At 33.5% G+C, this 22,132-nt stretch overlaps 2 protein-coding genes across 3 annotated transcripts; both read right to left on the reverse strand.

The window, feature by feature from the left end:
• Positions 1-3,811: 3,811 nt before the first annotated feature.
• On the reverse strand, positions 3,812-10,102 carry LOC114380369 (serine/threonine-protein kinase GRIK1-like). Of its 2 annotated transcripts, none has more exons than XM_028339381.1 (13): positions 9,530-10,102; positions 9,128-9,319; positions 8,600-9,010; positions 7,957-8,031; positions 7,829-7,873; positions 7,487-7,561; positions 6,279-6,366; positions 6,018-6,142; positions 5,423-5,518; positions 4,865-4,931; positions 4,667-4,782; positions 4,477-4,555; positions 3,812-4,321 (listed from the first exon to the last, which is right to left on the reverse strand). In XM_028339381.1, the coding sequence occupies exons 3-13, from the start codon at positions 8,915-8,917 to the stop codon at positions 4,176-4,178; spliced, it is 1,230 nt and encodes a 409-aa protein (XP_028195182.1). In that variant the 5' UTR covers positions 8,918-9,010; positions 9,128-9,319; positions 9,530-10,102; the 3' UTR covers positions 3,812-4,175. The 2 variants fall into 2 exon arrangements, with proteins under 2 accessions (XP_028195182.1, XP_028195181.1); XM_028339380.1 differs by having other exon boundaries at positions 8,600-9,000; positions 9,530-10,101.
• A 1,149-nt stretch (positions 10,103-11,251) lies between these two features.
• LOC114380368 (beta-galactosidase 8-like) lies at positions 11,252-18,314 on the reverse strand. Its single transcript, XM_028339379.1, has 19 exons — positions 17,797-18,314; positions 17,627-17,722; positions 17,329-17,441; positions 17,187-17,253; positions 17,023-17,115; positions 16,666-16,809; positions 16,440-16,528; positions 16,158-16,263; positions 15,959-16,046; positions 15,622-15,740; positions 15,084-15,245; positions 14,642-14,844; positions 14,456-14,550; positions 13,575-13,684; positions 13,286-13,399; positions 12,906-13,007; positions 12,430-12,641; positions 12,009-12,345; positions 11,252-11,918 (listed from the first exon to the last, which is right to left on the reverse strand). The coding sequence occupies exons 1-19, from the start codon at positions 17,959-17,961 to the stop codon at positions 11,811-11,813; spliced, it is 2,523 nt and encodes an 840-aa protein (XP_028195180.1). The 5' UTR covers positions 17,962-18,314; the 3' UTR covers positions 11,252-11,810.
• Between the last annotated feature and the right edge of the window lie 3,818 nt (positions 18,315-22,132).

Here is a 22,132-nt window from a genome sequence, read left to right on the forward strand (position 1 = left end):
AATATATTATTTTTAATTGATCCTGGTTCAAAGTTTTTAATTTTTGAAATTCAAATAAAAAATCAAAACGTTAAGAAAGGACGGAACGAGAATTAAAATATTATAACAACAAGATAATAACTTAGATATAAGATAAAAAAAATTGTAATTATTATAGGATAAAACTTAGATACAATTTAAAGATGTTTTTGGTACCATTTTATTAAAATCAAAATTTGAGCTTTACTCGAATCTATATTGACTTTTAATACAAATGTTTGTTAAGCAAATTACTTATATACAAATTTAATTCTAATGGTAGAACAACATCAAAACACTTAAAAACACTACTACATCTATAAGTTGTCCATTATTATATTGATGATAAATTTATTTGAAAAACAAAATTGTTCCATAAAAACCATTACTATAAACTTATTATATCTAATAACTCAAATTTAAAAAAAAAAATATTTTTAAAGGCGTTAAGTGATTGAAAAATCTTAACTCCTAAGGAACTGCTTCGTTAACCAAAAATACGCCACAGCCTGGATAAGTACCTTTGTACATATGAGAGATAAATTACAAATGGTATGTTTTGTTTAAGAAAGAAAGTAAAATGAAAGAAAGTGAAAAAAGAGAGTAAAAAGTGGAATGAATTTTTAGATTGTTTGACAAGAAATAAAATAAAGAAAAAAATATTTTTTTTCTTCTTATTTCACTGTATAAAAAGTGCATATAGAATGGTTTTAGATTTAATTCGTGTAATATATTTCTCACTTGAATGCAACAAGTTTTTGTTTAAATTATAGTTTTTGTTTTCGAAAAACCTAAATCTAATAACGCATTGTAGGAGATATAAAATGAATTGGATGAATAAAAGAGGAGAAAAATTATAAATTTAACTTAATTTTAATAAAATTAATATTTATCAATAAAAAAAAATCAAATACATTATATTGATCACAGAAACATAGTTTACTGAAATGCCCAAGTAAATTTGTGTTGGGCATGATCATCCATGCATAGGGATAAATGATAATCCATTATGGTGCGTGAAATTAATACTAATATGATCTAAAAACAAAATAAAAACCTTATCACAGTTGTTGTACTAATCTAATTAGAACATTACAGGCCACATGTTGGATATCCCGTTCATTTTGTTAAAGTTTCGTTTTCATGTCAACGTCACTACAGCACCGAACGAACAACTTTATTCTTTTTAATAAACAAATTCATTCGAAAACTTACTATTCTTCGATTTCTTCGTCTGCTTCTGCCGCACCGAATGTCGACTCATTATGTCAGTCATGGTAGACCTGTTACGGCTGTTACCACATCGTACTTCCAGTTGTCATGTTAACCTTATCATTCTTTACCAATATTTTTTACATAAAATAAATAATTAAATATGTTTTATTTCCTGGAGTTAGTATTTTTTTTTCATTTTATAGTTCTTGTATTTTTTTTTAATTTTAGTTTATGTAATTTTTTATTTTTTAATTTTTATTTCTATAAAATATTTTTATTTATTTTAATTCGTGTAAGTTTATATTTTTTTTTTAATTTTGATTTATGTAAGTACAAACATATAAAAATCATAAATGAAAAAAATTAAAATTGAAAAAAATTAAAATTTACTAGAACTGAAAATGAGAAAAATATTTTATAAGGACAAAAATTAGCAAAACACTAATTTACATAAAATAAATTAGAAAAAAAAACTTATAGAAATAAAAATAAAAAAAAACTATTAACTTTTAAAGAAAAAACATATTTAAGTATAAAAATAAATGAAAAAAGAATAAAAAATAATTAAATCATAAATCATATATACAATAAATTTATTTACTTTATTAATAATTATTTTAAAATGCATCAAATTTGATTTTTAATTGATTAATAATATAAATTTTCAACATACATATCTATTAAACTCAAGTAAAGAAAAAGAATGAAGATGTTTTAAATTTAATTGCTTGTTTTTTAAATAAATAAAATACATTAATATTCATATTTTTTCCGTCATCCAAATAAATCTAAGATTTGACGAATAGTCAATCAAGATTCATGAGTTTAAGTTCACGTTGAGCGTGTTTCAGCGTTGATATATACACGCTTTTGGTCAATGATAACGTTTATCAATTTCTACATACAAATGGTTATGGAACTGTTATGTAGACAGGAAGTCTTTTCTCATAAACTTACAATTTCTCGTCACAATTATTTAATATTTTCTTTTCTGAAAAGTATTTTACGAATCTGTGTATAAGGATTGTTTACTTGTCTAATGTATTCTTCTTTTTTTAATAGAAATATGTTCATATAAGTTCACTAAAATAAATAGAGTTTATAATTTTTAATAGATTTATAATTTACTTACATTTATTAAAATTTAAATCTTAATTTTAATTTTTTATGCGTCCTTAATTTTAATTTTAATTTGATATAGTGCATGTTTAATTTTACATTAAATTCTTCACAAATCATGTTAAGATACAAGTTCACATGATTTTAAGTAAATCTTTATATGTTCGATCCTACGCTATTGAGATGATTATAAGTTTAATTATTTTTTTTATCAACCAATATTGATTGTTAATTTTTTTTAGAAGGTTAGTGAAATAATTTGAATCACAATTGTTCTTTTTCCTTCTTCTTTCTATCCTTAAATCTTTATTCTCGAACTTTAAACAAATTTATAACTCCTATTATAATTTTAGAATTGGCTCCAAATTAAAAAAAAAAAACTCTAAAAACTTTTATAGATTAAAAATTTGATATTAAATTTCACTACTAACTTTTATTATAAAAAATCTAAACATATATTAGATCACTTCAAAATTAATAATTTTAATTAAAATAAAATTTATTTAAATCAATTTATTGTTAGAACACACAAACTGTATTCAGAGAATGTTGATTCGGCTGACACAGGTCTCATCAATCAGTCACTGGTTGACGTGTTCCTTCTTTTTATTTATGTACTTTCACCTTACCTCTACAAAATCATATGCATTTTTTTAATTTTAAAATTTCCGATTATTCCACTCTTTCATTTCTTTTATTCGTTACACTTTATTTTTATGAAAACAAGCCATAAAAAATAAACAAAAAAAAAAATAGATTCTACTTAATAATTTTTTGAAGTCAAGTCCACCTTCAACTTGTATATACTGTTGGTGCCGTATGAAACTTAAAAATATACTTAGACAAGGGAGCTTTCGATATTTGTTGAAGGAACCTTTCCTAGCGACCAAAATGCACGTTTTCTTTTTCTTCAAACGATACCAATATCTTCCATGCACCAGCTCATGCTAGCTACTGGATACAGTGAGAGAAAGAGCCGTGGAGAATGGGACTTGTCAGTTATAGTTGAAGATCTTAAATTGCAAGTCAAATGGTAAAAATCCCAAATATATATATATATATATATATATATATATATATATATATATATATATATATATATATATATATATATATATATATAAAACCTTAAGGAGGGTGGTGACGACAATACAGCCAAAATCTGCCTCTACTTTTGTTTGTTTCCGTGGGATGAATAAGACTTTTCTTCAGGAGTACCACGCGTTTACGACAACGAGAACCGAACTTATGGAACGAATAACAACTTTATCCCATTATAATAATAGTTGCAATGGCTTTTGAGTTGGAACTTCTAACTTCTCATCTAAAAGTAAGTTCAATTGCCAGTTGCTCCGCCGGGAGGTTTGGCAAGAATCCACTATGACAAAGACCTTAAGAGTGGAGTTTCATAAAATTTGACAATCAAAAACTAAGTTCATGCTTAGCGTGGATTGTTGAATAATCAAATTCTTTGAATGTTAAAGCAAAGCTAACAAAAACACTCCAAGGAATGTATAAAGAGTATGAACTGAACACAATTCGGCACGTGTTTGAGAAATAAAAAAAACAAACAAAAAAAACTCATTCTATGCGAAAGAGCTGTATATACAAGACCTCTAAGTCCGTAGAAGACACAAAATGCTCCTCAACACAAAAATAAACATGACTTAGTTGACTACTTATCGTTGGCAACATGAGCTGTATTTTCTTAATTCCCAAGGATTCTTTGGAGACTCCCTCTACAATCATAACATGTCTCCGTGGGGAAAAATTAATGGGCCTTTTCACTGTACATAAGAAATCCAACTTAGAATCAGTGTGGGTCAATCAAGTATATCGCTCCCATCAGAATCTTCAGTAACCATGCTCTTACGTTTGCACCAACATAAGTACCCGGGAATTGGCCCATCGTCTCCAATAACCCAGATATGCTCAGCAACATCGCCCAATGTCATCCTTAGTTCTGGGTCTGCAGAACACAGTTCAATTGAGAAACATAAAATGATGGGCCCCCCGAAATAAAATCAGGATGATGATGAAGTTTGTGTGTAACGAAAGGAAGAGCAAATTGACATGGAATATAATCAATATAGTTATGTCTGAGAAAAGTTGAATGCCACATACCTTTGCATAGTAATCCTTCTATTAAATTCTTTAACTGGGGGTTAATGTCCTCTGGCAGAACTAAAGGATCATTGACTATCTGGATAGAAAAGAAGGAAAACTGTAAGCTCAGATTTCTGTGGTAAGGTTAAAAACAGGTAACATGAATACTACGTAATAATATTAGAGGGTAAGTTAACATATGTCTTACTTTGTCATATGTGTCTTGAAGTGTGTCTCCAAGAAATGGGTATTCACCCAAAATCATACAGTACAAAGTAACTCCTACTGCCCACGTGTCAGAAGCTTTACCATGATAAGTAAGACCTAAATAATATCAACAAAAACTGCAGTGAGAATATGTACTTTCATACATTCCACAGAGCAAGCATGAAAAGAAGTCTGTAACCTAAACAACATTCTGGTGCAGTGAAAACTGGAGTGCCAGGTGATCGACGAAGTTCGTCATTGCCATCCTGCAAAATGAAACGAAAGTATTGATTCCTATTAGTTGTGAAGATAATCTTAGGACACATGTAAATGTCACCAATATATCGAAGGAACAAGTGCAAAAGGGTGAGTAATGTACTTGGGGATGTCAAAAACATTAATTAGATAAGATATCTCTATGATTAATCATTTTCAACTTCCTTGGTCCTGACCTTCTCAGACTAGCTAAATTCTTCTATATACCATAGAAAATTCAAAATTCCCAAGAGTGGAGTCATAATCCAATGGATTTGCAAAGATATGATATCAGCACAATGAAGCAAAAAATTAACAAAAAAAAGGCTTCAACCTCTTAAATTATGTAACCGACAAATTAACAAGGTACCTACACCAGCTTGCTTTCAAGTTTCAACCAATCAAATTTTAAATTCACACATAAAATAATGTCACAGGCTTGGAATAAACTCATCAGCTTTCATATCTTTTGACGTATCATTAAGCTCAGTAATTACATCACCTCAAATGCCTGGCTGACACTGAAATCCCCTATTTTTACAGTGCCATGACGAGTAATCAACAGATTATCAGGTTTTATATCCCCATGCACTATATTCTGCATTGAAACAAATCAATATCAAATCACCGTAGTAGCATAGTCAAACTATTTCAATGCATGTAACATGAATGAGCCTGAACACGTACAATAAATGATATGATGGTTACGACTTACGAAGTTTTTTAAGTACGCCTATCTAGTATCATGTATTTCCAGTGATATGCAAAAAATATACTTCAGTCAACTTTAGACATAAACATAATATTAACAGCTTCACATAGACAAACAAAACCAATTTTAATTTTTAAGAGTGTGAAGGATAGCATACATTAGCCTACAAGTTACCAAAATAAAAAAATTGCAGCAGTGCCAACTTGTTATCCAAATCATAAATGTTTTTGGTACAGGAAAATCCTAAAATGTGAAATACATAAACTAAATAACTGAAAATTATAGCCATAGGTAAAAGTGTGTGTGTGTGAGAGAGAGAGAGAGGGGGGGGGGGGGGGGGCACCGAGTCATCATAAACCAGAAAAAGATTTGGTTGAGACAATACATGAGCATGGAGATATGTTAATCCTGAGACTATATCACGCAAGTATTTCCTAGCAGTCTCTTCACCTAATGCACAAGGATGACCTGTACCCTCGCACACCCATTTGCTTTCCACATATTCAAGTACTGTAAAAGTAAACAACGGCAGTTAATCATAGAACTTATTGGAGATTCTTAATTAAACTTGAGGCTCAAAACATATGTACAAATTACAGGAGCTGTCATCACTAAATAACAAAACCAAGAAACTAGCATTGGGTACCCATGTAGAAGTCATCCGACTCTGGATCATCAATCACCTCAATGAGATTGACTATATTAGGATGTTCCACCATTTTCATAATCAATACCTGAAAATAATGTATTTGTGTCTATAAAATACTGCAGGAACAGTAAAGAACATCCAAAAAATTGAGTTAAACAATATAATAAATCATAAAATGAACAAAACAGGAAGCAAAATAAAAAGTTCTCTTGGCAAAAGATAGAAGTAATGTTGAAATGTATTGGGAAAAACCATGTCCCACATTATTAGAGACAGTGCCTGAATAGTATATATAAATGGAGGGCAACCCTCATCCTATGAGTTAACTTTTCGGGTTAAGTTAGTCTCTAAGCTCCAATTCTAAGATGGTACAACCTATCTTAGCAATTGTTGTTGGGCCTATCGAGCCACCAATTATTGGGCCGTTATCGGACCACCTGCAAATGTTTAGTCATACAAACTTCACACTCGAGATGTCTAGTCCTTGACACAAGAGAGTGTGTTGGTGATCTCACATCAACTAGTGATATACCCAAAATAGAGTATATAAATGGGGGACAATCTTCGCCTCTTGAACTAACTTTTGGAATTGAGTTAGGCTCAAATCCAAATTCTAAAATGGTATCAAAGCCTATCCTAGATCCATTATTGAACAACCTACCATCTTATCAATGCATCAAGCCTAATAGTGTTAGACTAGAGATAATGACAAAATAATGAATATATATATATATATATATATATAAATGGAGGGCAAACTTCACCCTATGAGCTAGCATTTCAGGTTGAGTTATGCCCTAAGCTCAAATTCTAAGAAAATGGACCATAAAACATTGGCAACAGAAAAATGTTTGTTTTCCAAAACTGACCTATATGCATGCTATATTGCTACGGTATTAAAAAATCAAGGAGGACTATATTCCATAAGAACAGTACATCTCTAGCAGCAGCAAATTTAGTAGTAGTTTCAATATATTGTTAGTCAAGATAAAGTGCCATATGAAGCAGTAGCTGCTAGCTTCTAGTTGCTAGGTAATAACCAATGTGTTGGCATAGTTCATTAGTTCAATATATTTACATTTGTCAGGCACAAATTATGATCAAAGATAATAACAAGAAAAGCCCAGTGCCTGAACATAAATGGGGACCCCCTGGATAACCCTATATTGTTCATTTTTTAAAAAAGATACTAAAAAGAAATATACCTCACGTAGAACATCAGTCATGGCAGTCTCAGATGGTGCAACTCGAAGCTTTTGTAAGTGAGACTTGTGAAAGGACTGCAGTTCAAAAGAGTTAACCTCTAAATATCTGTGCCCTTATCTTGATAATAACATTACACACATGCATGTAGCAGTGAGGCAGTGAGCCTTTGATTAGTTCTTATGTCCTTATGTAATACAGTGCAATCTGTCAGTCACACTAGCTAGTCCAACAATCTACCAATGTCGCACTTCACTACTGTCAGGAGCAGTGATTACTGCCCTTTTACAAAAATCCTGCTATTATGAAGTAATCTGCCTGCTCATACCAAAAAGTGTCCTTACCTTAATTGCATAATGCTTTCCATCAACACTACTTCGATAAAGAGCCTGCGATGCGTGTCAAGGAAGGGCTCAGGACAGTGGATTCCATGAGAATAAAGAAAAGATAATTCTGCAAAAACTATGCTTACCACTTTGCCATAGCTTCCGCAACCAATTTTATACTCTCGAACATATTCATTTATCATCTTGTTCCCATTTTCATCCTGAAGGGATGAAAATATTTAAATAAAGGCAATGATAATAAAAAAAGATATTCGTTACAGCAGACAAACTTTGCCTGAATACAGATCACACCATTCAGATAGGTTTAAAAACACTGACAAGACAAGAAATTCAAGACCAAAAACATGTAGACTGTAATCTCTATATTTATGGTTACAACTTACAAGTGAAGGAAAGTAGAACAAAAGCAACAACTAGGGAGAACAAAATTGCACCAAAACATTTCAAAGTTCATCCCTGATTCAATGTCATGTCAGGAAAAAAGGTAAAAATAGTGTCTAAAAATAAACTCAACTTCCCTTTATCATGTAGCAGTCATTAAAAATTAACAAGAGTTCTTTTGTAATTATATTAAATAAAATTAAAAAACTTCACAAAAATTCGTGAAGGTCTGGATACAATAAGGTGATCAAAACACTAAGAATTCAGTTTTCACCAACAATAAACTCAAGACCACTCACATCAAAACAAGCCAACCTAGTCTTGACGTTTCACTATAAATAGAAAGCAACTTTATAGCAAAAACAAAAATGATACTCCCATGGATACCTCTGAGCGATCAAGTTTGCAAGTCTCCTTAACAGGAAACGGCCTGCAAACCATGCCATTCTCAGCTCTGAAGTTCAAAATATCCTCTGAACGGTTGCGTACAGCTTGCACCTCATTATCATCTCCACTGGTGCAGTTACTAGTAACATCACCACTATATGTCTCTTCACCTTCAGTTTCTCCATCCAATAATAGCCCCTGGGAGAGAAGATTACTGATGCTACGTTTAGCCCGACGCGGTCTTGGTTTTTGGACAAATCCAAAGCAACCACAGCAGCCCATCATTTTGGAAAATGAAAAACTCTTATAATCTCCCATCACAGCATCAATCTGACGCACCTCAAACGGCCAAAGCCAATATCCTAATAACTAACTTCTCTTTTCTCTGCACTCTGCTGACCCTGCAAATAGCTTTCACAACATGAATCTCATCAAAAGGGTGAAAACCAAATTGGGTTACCAGAAACTGCATGGATTAAGCACAATCACAAAACAAGATTGTAGTTGCTCCTTAAGAAAGATGATTACCTGATATGAGAGGAACGGAAGGGCCTCAAGCCCTGTTTAGCATTGCTATTCCAATGGATGCCATTCAGCTAGGTGGATTAAACGGCTACAGAAATTAAAGCCACTACGATTCACACCCAACATTGCGATAACTCCAGTTTATAACAACGGTTGCAGGCTCAGCCCACAACTCACCACCAAAAATTCGTTGACCTTTTGCATAAACAGGGACAGGAAAAAAAATTTAAAATTTTAAAAAATAAAAAATAAAAGCTACAGATTAATAAAAATAATATTGAATATTGGGAAAATAGAAATAAAAGAGAGAACAGAAGCTTCGGACGCCATCAAAGAGAAACGTCAACGACAGAGTCCATTATTATAATTAAATTATAATAAATAACAAAATGTTCAACAATTTACCTCTCTGTCTCTCTCTCTCTTTTTCCTTGGGGAAAATGACAAAATGGAGAACCCTATCTCTGCGGCTCCGAAAGCCTGAAATTCCAGGACGAATCGACGACTTTTAGAAGTCAGACTCGGAATCGGAACCCTAAATCCAAAATTCAATGGAGAAAGCTGCAAATGCCACAGAAGCAAGCCGAGGGAAACGAAAACCCTATTACAATTGTGATTGTTAATGATGAGGGGAATGCGGTGAAATGGGGGGGGGGGGGGGATCGTAATGCAGAAAAACCCTAGGCGGAAGAAATCGATCGATCGGGAAGACAGAGAGAGAACAAAAAAATGATTAAATACAGCGAAGCTAAAAAGAGGGGCAGAATAGCAATTAAATTTTTTGTTCAATTTTTAGGAGGAATCCAACGACGGTAACAGGTTGGCCACGTTGGGGATCACTCATTTTATCACACTATAAATACAATTTATAACTGTTTCTACTTTCTAGCATAGGATTACAACCATATCTCATTATTAGACACGCCATGTAAGCATTTTTATAGCAGTTTAAATTAATATTTATAATTTATAATACATATACACAACAATCTATTGAAGTACTTTTTTTTATTAATTTAATGAAAGACAACTTTTGTTTTCTTAATGTTTTCTGGTTCAATGACAAAGAAATAAACGTTTTTTGTTCTTAGTGTGACTAGTAACCTTTTTAAGTTTTTTTATTGTATCAAACTCAAAATTTAGTTGAAATTGACAATAAGAGATTATTTTTATCTAATAATATTGGAGAGGTTCAACTACTTGTTAAGTACTTAAGTTTGTTACACATTAATGTCTCAGATTTGAATAATGTTATACTGTATTTTCTTATAAATCTCACTATTATTTTCAGAAAAATAAAGTATTCAATAAAAACCTTAATATTATCGTATAAAGGAAGTAGAAGAGTTAATAAGAAAGTATTGTAAGAAGATTGAGAATTATGCAATCATGATCAAAACCTTAAAATTTGTTGAAGTTGTGGCATCTCAAATCTCAAATTCGGAGGAGGGTTTTCTTCTTTCTTAGTATGTTTTTTCAAGTTCAACTTGCTACTAACGAAGGGTTGCGTAATACTGATATCTGTCATGAGTCATGACAAAAGAAGACATATTCTTCATAAACGAATTGTTCATATGCTGTGTAATGTGTATGTATCCAAGGCAAATACATGGCCTACCATAATGTTTCACATCGCAATCATTTTCTTAACTCTTGTACTGGTCACATGCACTAAAGTTTTGCATTTATTCCTTAATAATGGAAGGCTCAAGTTGTTTGAAAATGCTCACAGTTTGTTGATGACTTTACGACACATTAAGATTGAAACCACTACCCCTGTTTAATTTACGAAAAAGCACTTGGAGAAGCATTGGCTTGATTTCTATTTTCTACTGATCAAAACTTAATGAATTTTAAATGTTCCATACATCCTCTTCCAATTAGTAAAATTTTGCCATACAATTATGCCAATCCAACTTCTCTCTTGAGTGAAAGTCAACACTCCTAAGCTCCAACATTTTAAGCCGTGTTTGGAGAAGTTTATCTTTTTTTTTTTCTTATTATCTTATCATGTAAATGCTTATATGTTGAAATTTATCTTTACAGGACCTCACTGTCTAGCTTCCTCACACCAACTAATGAGAACAACTTGTCTTGCAAGTTGGGAAACCAACCATCCTTTTCGGCCAAAGCAAAAGTAAAAATACCATTTATCACGTACTATCTTGCATCAGCTAAGAGACTTTTCGTTAGGAAGGAGTCTCAGGGTCAATATTACACTGGACCGAGGCCTTTGTTAGTGTATAAGAGAAGAAACAAAGGGCAATGAGTTGTAACAGAAATACAGTTAGGATAGTTAGCTGTGGAACAGTTATTCTGTTAGGGGAGTTTGTTAGAAAAAGGGGGGATAAATAGCCACTTCTCTTGGAGAGGAAGGGGGGATTTTTGAGAATTGTATTGTTAGACCTTGTGAGAGAAGAGTGCTACTCTGTGCATGGTTCTGTTAATCGTTCATAATTAATAAACTGATTCCTTTCTTGAGTCCATACAGAACTCATCTCTGAGTTGTGTTAGAGGATTTATTGAAGAAGAATCCTAACACTTTTCTCTTTCATTGCATGTGAAACTAGACTGTTTTAGTTGACTATTTTTTCTTGGATGTTCCTAGAATTGCAAATCTAGTTTTGCTTATTAGCAGGAATCATCTTCAGAAAATTGGGGAGTGTTATTGAAGCAACATGTATGTCTATGCACAAGTAGCTTCAACTGCTAAACTCTTTGCCATTCCTCTACAAGGGTCTCCGAATGTGTCACTTGATACTCCAACACTACAACTGCTTGATCCAATGCAGGCCTGTTTTAAGATCATTTGAGTCAGTTTAAACCATAGAGAAACATATCAATGTAACAAGGGAAAGAGAGAGCTAAAAATATTAGATAATACCTTCTGCACAATAGATAGAGCCTTGTTGCTGCTGCATCGTCCATGGTAGAAGTTACCACAGGTTCCAAGGGGTGTTCCATAGCTTGCAAATTTAATGGAAGAGATGACTTGGTTATCATGAGGGCAGGTGAGTGATAGTACAGGACCTACTTTTCTTCCTGATTCTGTTTCTGAGTTCCACAAGTCTACAGGTGGTGGGTGAGAATCGGATACATGCGCACACAAACTTTCTGTCTGTTTTGTGACAAAAGATATTTGTGTTGGATCACCTCCCCTTTCCTCAAACAATACAAGAATGTTGCCACTTGGTTTCAGCCACGATCGCGGTACATGGTATCTGCAGGATTAGTGTCTTAGTGACATCATAAACTCAAGATTATCTTCATTTTTCAACTCCTCTTTTATGATATCCAACACTTACAGTGTCTGTGATGGCTTTTCACAATTCTTGCGACATTTGGATGCACTGTAAGGTCCTCTATAATTGCATGAGTCCGTGCAACTAGCATCTGAAGCGACATATGTAGGCCAGTATCGCCCGATGCGTTGCCCATTAACCCAAGCCTCGCCTTTTCCCATCCCCGTGAAGTCAATTGCAACTGGATCACTGCCGGATGGAGCAGAAAAAGTTGTCTAATCCAACATGTACTACATTAGTTAGTAGCAGAAATATTTTTTTCTTATATTAGCATTCCCTTAATTTAATTGATGTATGCTATTGCAAGTTGAAGATAACAGTTGTAGACACTTCTGTAAAAACTATAAAGATGAAACGAGAGTTTATAAGAAGTGGCCATCAGGATGGGAATCATTTAATTGTCTGTAAGTATGGGATAAGTATAATTCCAAATTCCCTTACTTATAACCAGTGAAACAAGAAAATGGAAATCTGATTACCTTGTACCAAGTCAATGGTTGGTTCTTAGGGAAGGTAGATTGCAAATTCCACTGTCCCGAACTCCCACTAGACAGACCCAAATCTTCCCCTTGGAGGCCAACCTGTATCAAGAAAATTAAGACTGCATTCTATGACTTCAACCAAGAAGGAAATATGCAATCCAATTGACTTGAGTTCTACTTCTTCAGGCTCTTGAAATAAATAATAGAATTTGATTTCTTATAGCATATAAACTTGTTAATCTATGAAATTCATAGGTTGAGAAAGAGAAAATCAATGTTACATACAAGTAAGCTTCATGGATAGATTTAAGTATCACATGAATCTCATCGATGTTTACTCGATTACGTTATAGAAAGGAGAAAGTATGGTCTTTAACCTGATAGGTCCACTTCTGGGAGGAGAGATCAAGCGTGTTGCCATTTGCCAAACCTTTCAATATCACTGGACCAGTGATCCCCACTCCCCATGTGTCAAAAAAGGCTCCATAGTTCTGATGCATATAAGGTTTAATTAGTTGATGTTGTAATGACCAATGAGATAAATCACTAGACGAGCAAGCTAAATCATGTGGACAGGAAACTAACAAGCCAATGCATAATTGCACACTATAAACCATAATTTCCCCTCTTGTAAATGCTTATACATCATGGTCAGAAAATCTGAACCTGAAGTCCCACAGTTAAACTCAAGAGATCAATTGTGTTCTTTCCAGCGACTAGTGTGACAGGGATGTCCACAGTGAACTTATATTTGCCACTGTTGCCTGGTTGACTCCCTGAAAAGATTTCAATAATATCGCACATAATTAATATTAGTTAATTCTAGAACAACTGAGAGCAACTAAATTGAATGAATATACTCTTTTAACATTTTAGGAGGGAGCAACTGTGAGCAACAGCTCTTGTGTTCTTACTTAAGTTCAAATCAACCTTTGATTTTATTTTCCCTACATCTTTAAAGTGATTCAAATTTTGCATGACAAGAAAAAAAATTCAAAATTACAATCATGTTAAAACTTGGTGTATCCTCTTCACATTTATTAAATCTAGACTTAATAACATATTTTCAACCGTTTCGAGTAGAACAGAGTAGTACTTAATGTTCCATGTAATTTCAGTGATTTGATTTTGATTTGGGTTAGATAGTTTGAGGTCATAAAATTGGGTGAAATTTTATCTAACAACTTTAGTTATGTCTTTCTGATCTATAGCCAGCCAAACACTTCTGATTGCCTCCCTACAATGAAAGGCAAGAGTAGACTTAGGTTGCTTTACACCTCTCTAAGTCTAACTTCGTTACCAGCACTTTGAGAGGTGTGCCAAGAAAATAGGAGGGGAAGAACCCATTTTGAACTGCGGGCCTTAAAATGATACCAAGGTGTACATAACCAGCAATTAAAGAGGAATCTCACCTAACTAAAGAATAGAATACATAGGGACATTCAATTATATAAAACATAAAAACATATGAATATTTAGGAAGAACATTTGTAGAGGCAGAGTGATCCAGACATATAATCAATTGACAATGCTTAGTTTGTATTTACCTGCAAGCTTCCCATTAATAAAGGCATGAAGGGCATGACCAAGTGATTCAATGTGAAGGACAGTTTGAGAACTAGCATCACCCTTATAATCAATGCTTTAAAAAAACACGAGAGCAGTGCAATCAAGGAGCAGAAAATTATAAGTCAGAGGGAATGTCTTTCAACCTTGGAGAGGCCTATATCTACCTTAATGAGTACCACAAGTAATCACTTTTATCAGCTGTTGTATTTATTTGCTCCAATAATCCAGTTTGTGAGAATGAATCGGTCTTCGAAATACCCACTGGTTCACTAATCCAACTCCATCCTGTACTAGAAGCTTCTGAAGAACCAATATCTTCTTTTGAAGATTCAGTTGTAAAGCTTGAAATTGCAGATGCAGAATTAATCTGTCAAACAAAATGTTATTTTTACTACATGCTACTTACTTCTTGGACTAGCAAATAACAGAAATGTTTTTGACTTTCGATACACTAATCACAAAATGACTATTAATTACACATTCAAAGTAATTCCTGCCAATAAAACTATCTATTTTGATTGGGAAAATCAACCAATATCACATTTTTTGTTACAAAATCCATTTGTGAAGCCACATAGACACGAAAATGAAGTTGGTGAGGCAAACCTTTGCAGTATTAAGCACTACACTCTTGCAGTCTGGTAAGATGCTCACAGACCATGCAGGCAAGTGATATGAATTGCCACTGAAGTTTACTGTTACATCAGATTTGGTGCCTACGTTAGCAAGGAAGGCCGCACATACAGATCCTGTCTTGTAAACTGCAGCCTGGGGTTTAGATATTATAAAATACATTATGGAGAGACTAATTTTTCATAAAACATATCAAATGTGGTAGCATGGAAGAGAAATAGGCATCAGCATACAGCAACATTTTGCCACGAACAATAAAAAGCAACACTCAGGAAATTGCAAAGGAGGAGGTAACCAGAGAAACCTATCACGATGAGCCTGTATACAATTGGTGATTGTGTCAAAATTCCACTCCATGCAGGTCATTTCCAGGGAAAGAAACTTCCAAATTTGAAAAACTAGGAGAACTTCAGGTTCAATGGTTCATAATATGTTTACCCAGAAATTCCATCCCAAGACATGGAGTAATATGTTTTAATGGACCAAAAGTTTCAAAATAAACCATTTATACCTCTAGGTTTGGACCAAGGGATGTAATTGTTGGATCAGTAGCTATCAATGCTTCTTCACAAAGCTTTATGGCCTTGTGCACTTCTTTAAGGTGGCCCCACTTAGGCTGTCTAATAATTCCTGAAGCACACAGTAAATTTTTTTATAAAAACCGTCACAATATTACCCAGTGTAATTTGCCTTCTATAAATAACAAATAAACTGTACATGCAATACTGTTTATTTATCTTCAATGCATATGGAAGATAAGCTGAACTCAACTGACAATTGGTGGTGCATTTGTGATGTCTACGATGTCAACAATAGATATGCAATAAGAAGGTAGAACGAATGCATACCATACTCGTCAATTGGTGCATCATAATCATAACTTGTAGCAATGAAAGGTCCACCAGAAGCTCGGTCAAAGTTGGTTCCTCCATGGTACTGTTTCAGTGCAAGCAATAAAAAATGTTACAGATTTCCTCTTAGGGCCAAACTCGTTTTTGAAGTATCATATAAAATGAACTGAAACCACCACATTTAAGATTGCATTACCATATAATAATTTTGAAATGTTCCTCCTCGCTGGAAAAAGCGTGCCACGGCAAATGCAAGATCTTCCACAGGTCGGTAAGGAACAGCACCACCGAACACAAGAAACCTACCATTCCAAAGAATTCAAAACAACAATAACAACTAAAACCTTATTTCAAATAATTCAAAAGATAAAAAAAAAAAAAAGAGTGGAAGTAATAAGATACAAAACTGATCAGATGACATTTCAAGGGATACATTTCATTGAATAGCCAATTGATTTAAATAGAAAAAGACCCTAACCATCCACTCCAATTCTCAGTCCACATTTTTGGTTTTGTGTTAGAGTTTGGTGTAAATTCATCGCCGTAAAATCCATTCCATGTATTAATCTGCGGGTGGTTACAGTATTAATAAAGTAAAATGAATGTATACATCATACTGTGATTGCTCTTTTCAGGATGACAAACAATCTAGGAAAACATCAACCAGCAACACTTGATGTTGACAAATAAAAGAGAAAACTTACAATTGGATCAGGAGCATCTGCTTGCAGACACATGACCCATGGAACCCCTGTATCAAGAGATGTAGCCATAGTTGCTGCCCACTTAATGTAGGATTTACCCGCAGCACCGTAGGCCGTATCAATGTTTCCATACTCATTTTCAATCTGACATTAGTAAGTACAATTATTCTCATATTGATCAAACATAACCTTTCGCCCAAAAATAAAAAATCCAGAAAAATATTATGATTTATAAGATAACAATACTTCAACATCTGGTTGTTACTAATATCATTAAAAGAAAACACACACGCACGCAAAATTGACCATGTATATAACCAAAAAACATGAATTTATTAAATCAGAAAACATAAAAACCTGAGATAAAATAACAGGTCCTCCTTGGGAGGCATATAGCTTCTCTTGCTTGATCATATCCACAATTTTGGCAGTGAATCTCTTCATTTCTGCCTGAAGAAAAAGGTTTTGGTGAGTGAACTTGGATCCAAGGAAAATATCACAAAGTAGAAGGAGATGGTTACCTTGAAAGGTTCATTGTCAGTTCGGAACTTGATTCCCGGAATGAAGTGCAGCCAAACAGGGAAACCACTGTTGAGAAATGAAACCCCTCAATTAGACATGAACACCCCTAGAAAATAAAACACAAAAAGGACCAAACTTTACCCATAGTTCCATTCAGCACACACGTACGGACCAATGCGGAGATGGACATAGAGACCAGCTGCAGCCACTGTCTTCACAAATTTCACCAAGTCCTTCCTCCCATCAAAATCATACTGCCAAATTTCTTTTCGACTTCGTTAGTCTTTTCATTCAAAATCACACACACACACAAAAAAAAAATGTTCAACTTTTCATGCTTTCAACAAATGCAATGCTGAAACAATAAGCCATAGGAATATACAAAAAAAAGAAGAAGAAGAAGAAGAAAGAAAATGAATGGGAAGAGAAGAAAAAGAACCTGGCCTCGAACTGGTTCGTGTAAGTTCCAGAAAACATAAGTCTCAATCACATCCAACCCTCCATCTTTGGATTTCTGAATAAGGTCTGGCCACATCTGCGACATTACCCTCTTTAAGTTCAAAGAAAAGAAACACAGAAACACACGAAGAGAGAAAGAGAGAGAGAGACCTCTGGAGTACTACGAGGGTAATGAATGGAGCCAGAGATCAAGACCCTGCGCTTGCCGTCGATGACCAATGCTCTGTGATCATACTCTACATTGGCGCAGAACAACTTGGGAGTGTGAATGCAGAGCAACCAAAACAGAACCAACACAATCTGTGCCGGTCTCATTTTTTTGTTATTTTCTTTTTGTTTCTGTTTCCCAGAACAGAGACAATGGAGCAAACCCACAAGAAAAGGAAGACACTTTTTCTGAACCAAAGTGGCAACAAATAATGGGGTTGCCCTGTTTGTTAACACAATGCAAAGCAAGCTTACTTTGCTTTATGTGTTACTTGGGTCATGTCTCACATGCGTGTGAAATGCAAGTGCAAATGATGTTGCTTTGTGAAGATATATAAATGGAAAATAAAAGTAGTTTAGGAAATGACAGAGATCATAAAACTTGGAGAGAGGGAAGGGAATCAAATGGGAGAAGAAGTAGAGTGAAGAATATAGAGCTAAGCTAAGCTAAGCAGCTATATATGTAATAATATGTACATTTATTTGTTATTTAATAGTAGTATTTATTTATTGCGCAGTGAGAAAAGGACACGCCAGGTGACAGATGTGTGTGTTAACGAAGACAAAAAGGTTGTCGGTGAGATCGTCGTGTTGCTCTGCGTGTCAATGGTGGAGGGTGGAGAGTGGAGCACAGAGGAAAATGGGGTCTTTTCAATCAATGTGAGAACTGAGAACAATGGCGGTCAAAAATGGATAGTGAGAAGAGAACTGAGAAGAGAAAGTGGGATGTGGCGTACGGTGAAACAATGACTGATGGATTTTATGACATAAGGACAATAATTTGACAAAGCTAAGGTTAAACTATTAAAGAACCGCTGACAGAAAAAGGCTAGTATTTCAGAAAACAGGGCTGCAGCTGTAACCAGTAACGACCAACCTATTTCATGCAATATTCACCCTAATTTGGTAACATTATAAATATTAGGAATATATTTTTTAATATACTTTTTTATTAATTAAAAATCATAAAATTTAGTATATCTTATATCTTATTTAATAACTCTTTCTTGATTTTATAGTTTTCTAAAAACTTTGATTAATAAGAAAAAATGTGTTAGGAGAATTGTGTTAGAGAGTATATTTTTAATAATTATATATATATATATATATATATATATATTTTACAGCATTTGGATATTCTACTCTTCCTGTTTTTGGTCGTGATGTTTTCCTGCTTTTTAGAATTTGTTTTGAATCAGGGAAGAAAATGAATCATTAAAACCAAACCAATACTTAAAATTCTGAGTATGCGCTAGGAACAAAGTGTATATCATTAAAATTCTGGATTTGTAGTTTCCAAAAATATTTAATGGGAGAATTTTACTGTTACTTAGACAAAGTTGTTACTTATATAGATATAGATATGCGATTTCTACTAAAAACCAGCAGTTAAAATCAAATATAGTCCTTCTACACCTTTTACTTCCTTTATGTTTTCCTAAAACCAAAATCCACACTTAAATACTAAAATGTACACTATGTTGGACATAATTAGTATAAAAAAGAAGAATGTAATTAGTCCTACAATTTATTAGGGTAATTGTTTTTTCGTTTTAACAAGACCATATATTATATATAAAATATGAAAAAAATATCATATATAAAATAGCACATTTACTAAATAAAGACCTGAGTGATTATAAAATTTATTAATTATATTTGATAAAATTGTATCTTTTGTTTATTGAAAAGATATATTTCTTTCTCCAACATAATTATATCAGATTACTTTTTTCACTGTAATTATTAATCATACCAGAAAAATGAAAGGTGTTGCTAGGTGCACCCAGCATTATTGCTAGTGCACCCAGCATTATTGCTAGTGCATCCCATGTGAAAAGACAAAAATACCATCGTGTATTTTTAATAATATTTTTATGCACCCAGCTCATTCAGCTTGATTCACGCGTAGGTTTTTTTGATCCGCAGAAGCTATACTTGATCTGTAGTTGACACAAATGATTCGCATGTTTGTTACGGATCAAGTTGATCCGCAAATGAGTTGCTGATCAACTTGATCCGCAAGAAGCTTGTGTCTTTGTTTTTTATTTTAGATGGGGATTTTATTTTATTTTTTAATACGAATAACATAAAATTTGCATGAATTCAAACGTAAAATCATTCCAATCATAAAATAATATTGCATTAACTTAAAGAGAGTGGAAAGAAATAAAATTAGCATCAAATACGACAATTAAGCCATGCTAATTTTGCGACAAGGACATAGACATATTATCTTCCATTTCGATTACATGCTTACTAAAAGCAGCTAAAATTTCTATTGGCTCGAATTTTTTCCAGTAGTTAGAATGCACTAACACCTTTAACACGTCATCATTGATTTTCAATTCAATAATTTCGAATTTGATAATTTTATCTGAATACTCATAGTGACTTGGTTGTCGGAAAAACAATCGTCTTACCGTTTGTGTTTCACGAATACCATAAGGGGGAATCCCATGAGGCACAACTTCCTTGATCAAATCCTTCAATTTATCCATGGTACATCCGAAAGGAATATCAAACTTTTTGGGATTTTTTCTTGTGAACGAGTAACCAACAAACTCATTTTGGCGTCGCATGTTCCACCTCCCATTGTAATATAGCAGGGCATCATGAGTAAGGGTCATAGTGGCTTCAAGTATGTTTAATAAACCCTCTGGTGTTCTACCAATAGTGCATAATAACTCAATTGGACCAACACTTGAAAATTGATGATTACATATTAACATTGTATTAACATCATCATCATTTTTCAGTTGCATACGTTGAAAGCAAAGATGATTACCTATATCTGTGAATGGTTGCCGGTAGTAAATTTCATCGAAATATTGTCCGTCGATTAGCTGAAGGGTATTGTGTATTGTGGTTTTTAACGTTTGAAAATTACAAGCGTTAGGTACTCGAAAAGGCACTGGAGTGGAGGTTTGAAAATAAACACCATTGTCGTTGTGAACAATAGAACCATTTGGAAGAATAAAATCGAATATGGAGTTCACAATTGTCTGACTGCTTGTTTCTCCTAAGAATGTCATACTTTGTTCAAAGAGTTGAGTTAGGAATGAATGTTTGATTTTTGACAGTGTTCGACTGTATGATATATATAGATGAGTTTTAGTATCATTGATTCAATTTTTTAAAATAAATACATACGTGCGCACATGATTTATGTCTGTGTTGTCAACCACACCAATGACGTGACATGTTAACACGCTTTATGTTAACACGCTTGCATTTCCCAATGTGTAGTCAAGTCTTACAGTGTCCTGCACGCTTTATGTTAACATGCTTGCATTTCCCAATGTATTGTCAACACAGACAACGATTTATGATACATGCGTACTTTATTTTAATTGCACCAATTATTTTTTTCCGAAAAAACAACAATTAACTGATAGTTTTTATGTTGACATAAGAAATAAACAAAGGTACATTTTCAATCATCATTTAAGTCAACATAGTCTCTTTTGTACATCGCGAAGCTTCTATAATGTTGCATTCTACTAATATCTGGAGTTGGCCACTGCTTCGCCTGAAGATGACAATTGCTAGACCATAACAATGTTATTGGCAATAAAGGACAACGGTATTTTAAATAAATCTGTCGTACATGCAAAAAAAAAATATTAACTCAATCGTACACAAGTGATTTCATAAATATAAAAAAAACTTTATATCTATAATGTACCTGAACAAAATGATTGTCATAGACGTGACCAATACAAATTATGCGATGTACCGAAGAATCTCTCGGTGGTTGACTTCTAAGAGGAAAGAATGTCATGCTTTGTTGGTGAGACAATGATACAGCGATTACATTATACCTTGATGCAATCACATATCTCATGTCGATTATATCCATCCACTTGTCCATAGTGACTTGAATGAAACAAATATAGACGTCAAAGTTTATTTTAAAGTTAAGTCTTAAAAATCAAAAACATAAATTAAATACCGTGGTTAACCCATCAACATGTAGTGACATCCTCAAATCTGTCTGTGCCACCAAAGAGCTTGATATAGTCTTCTGAGAAATTGCCAAGTTCTATAAGTAGATGGGTGTGGACCAATGACCAAGAGTCTTCACTCATTCCTAATAAATCGGCAACTGTCCAATATCCACAATTTATGTCAGCTTTGACATCAACAAAATTATCAATGGATAAATGGCTAAAATTGATCCAACATAGGCATCATCCTTCTTGGATTGGGTTGGTTAGAAGATGATGCACTACGCCTCACTGACGAATTGCTACTTTGTTGAGAATGAAAAGTATCT

The sequence above is a fragment of the Glycine soja genome, chromosome 12 (genome assembly GCF_004193775.1).
Source record: "Glycine soja cultivar W05 chromosome 12, ASM419377v2, whole genome shotgun sequence".
Classification (NCBI taxonomy): Eukaryota; Viridiplantae; Streptophyta; class Magnoliopsida; order Fabales; family Fabaceae; genus Glycine; species Glycine soja.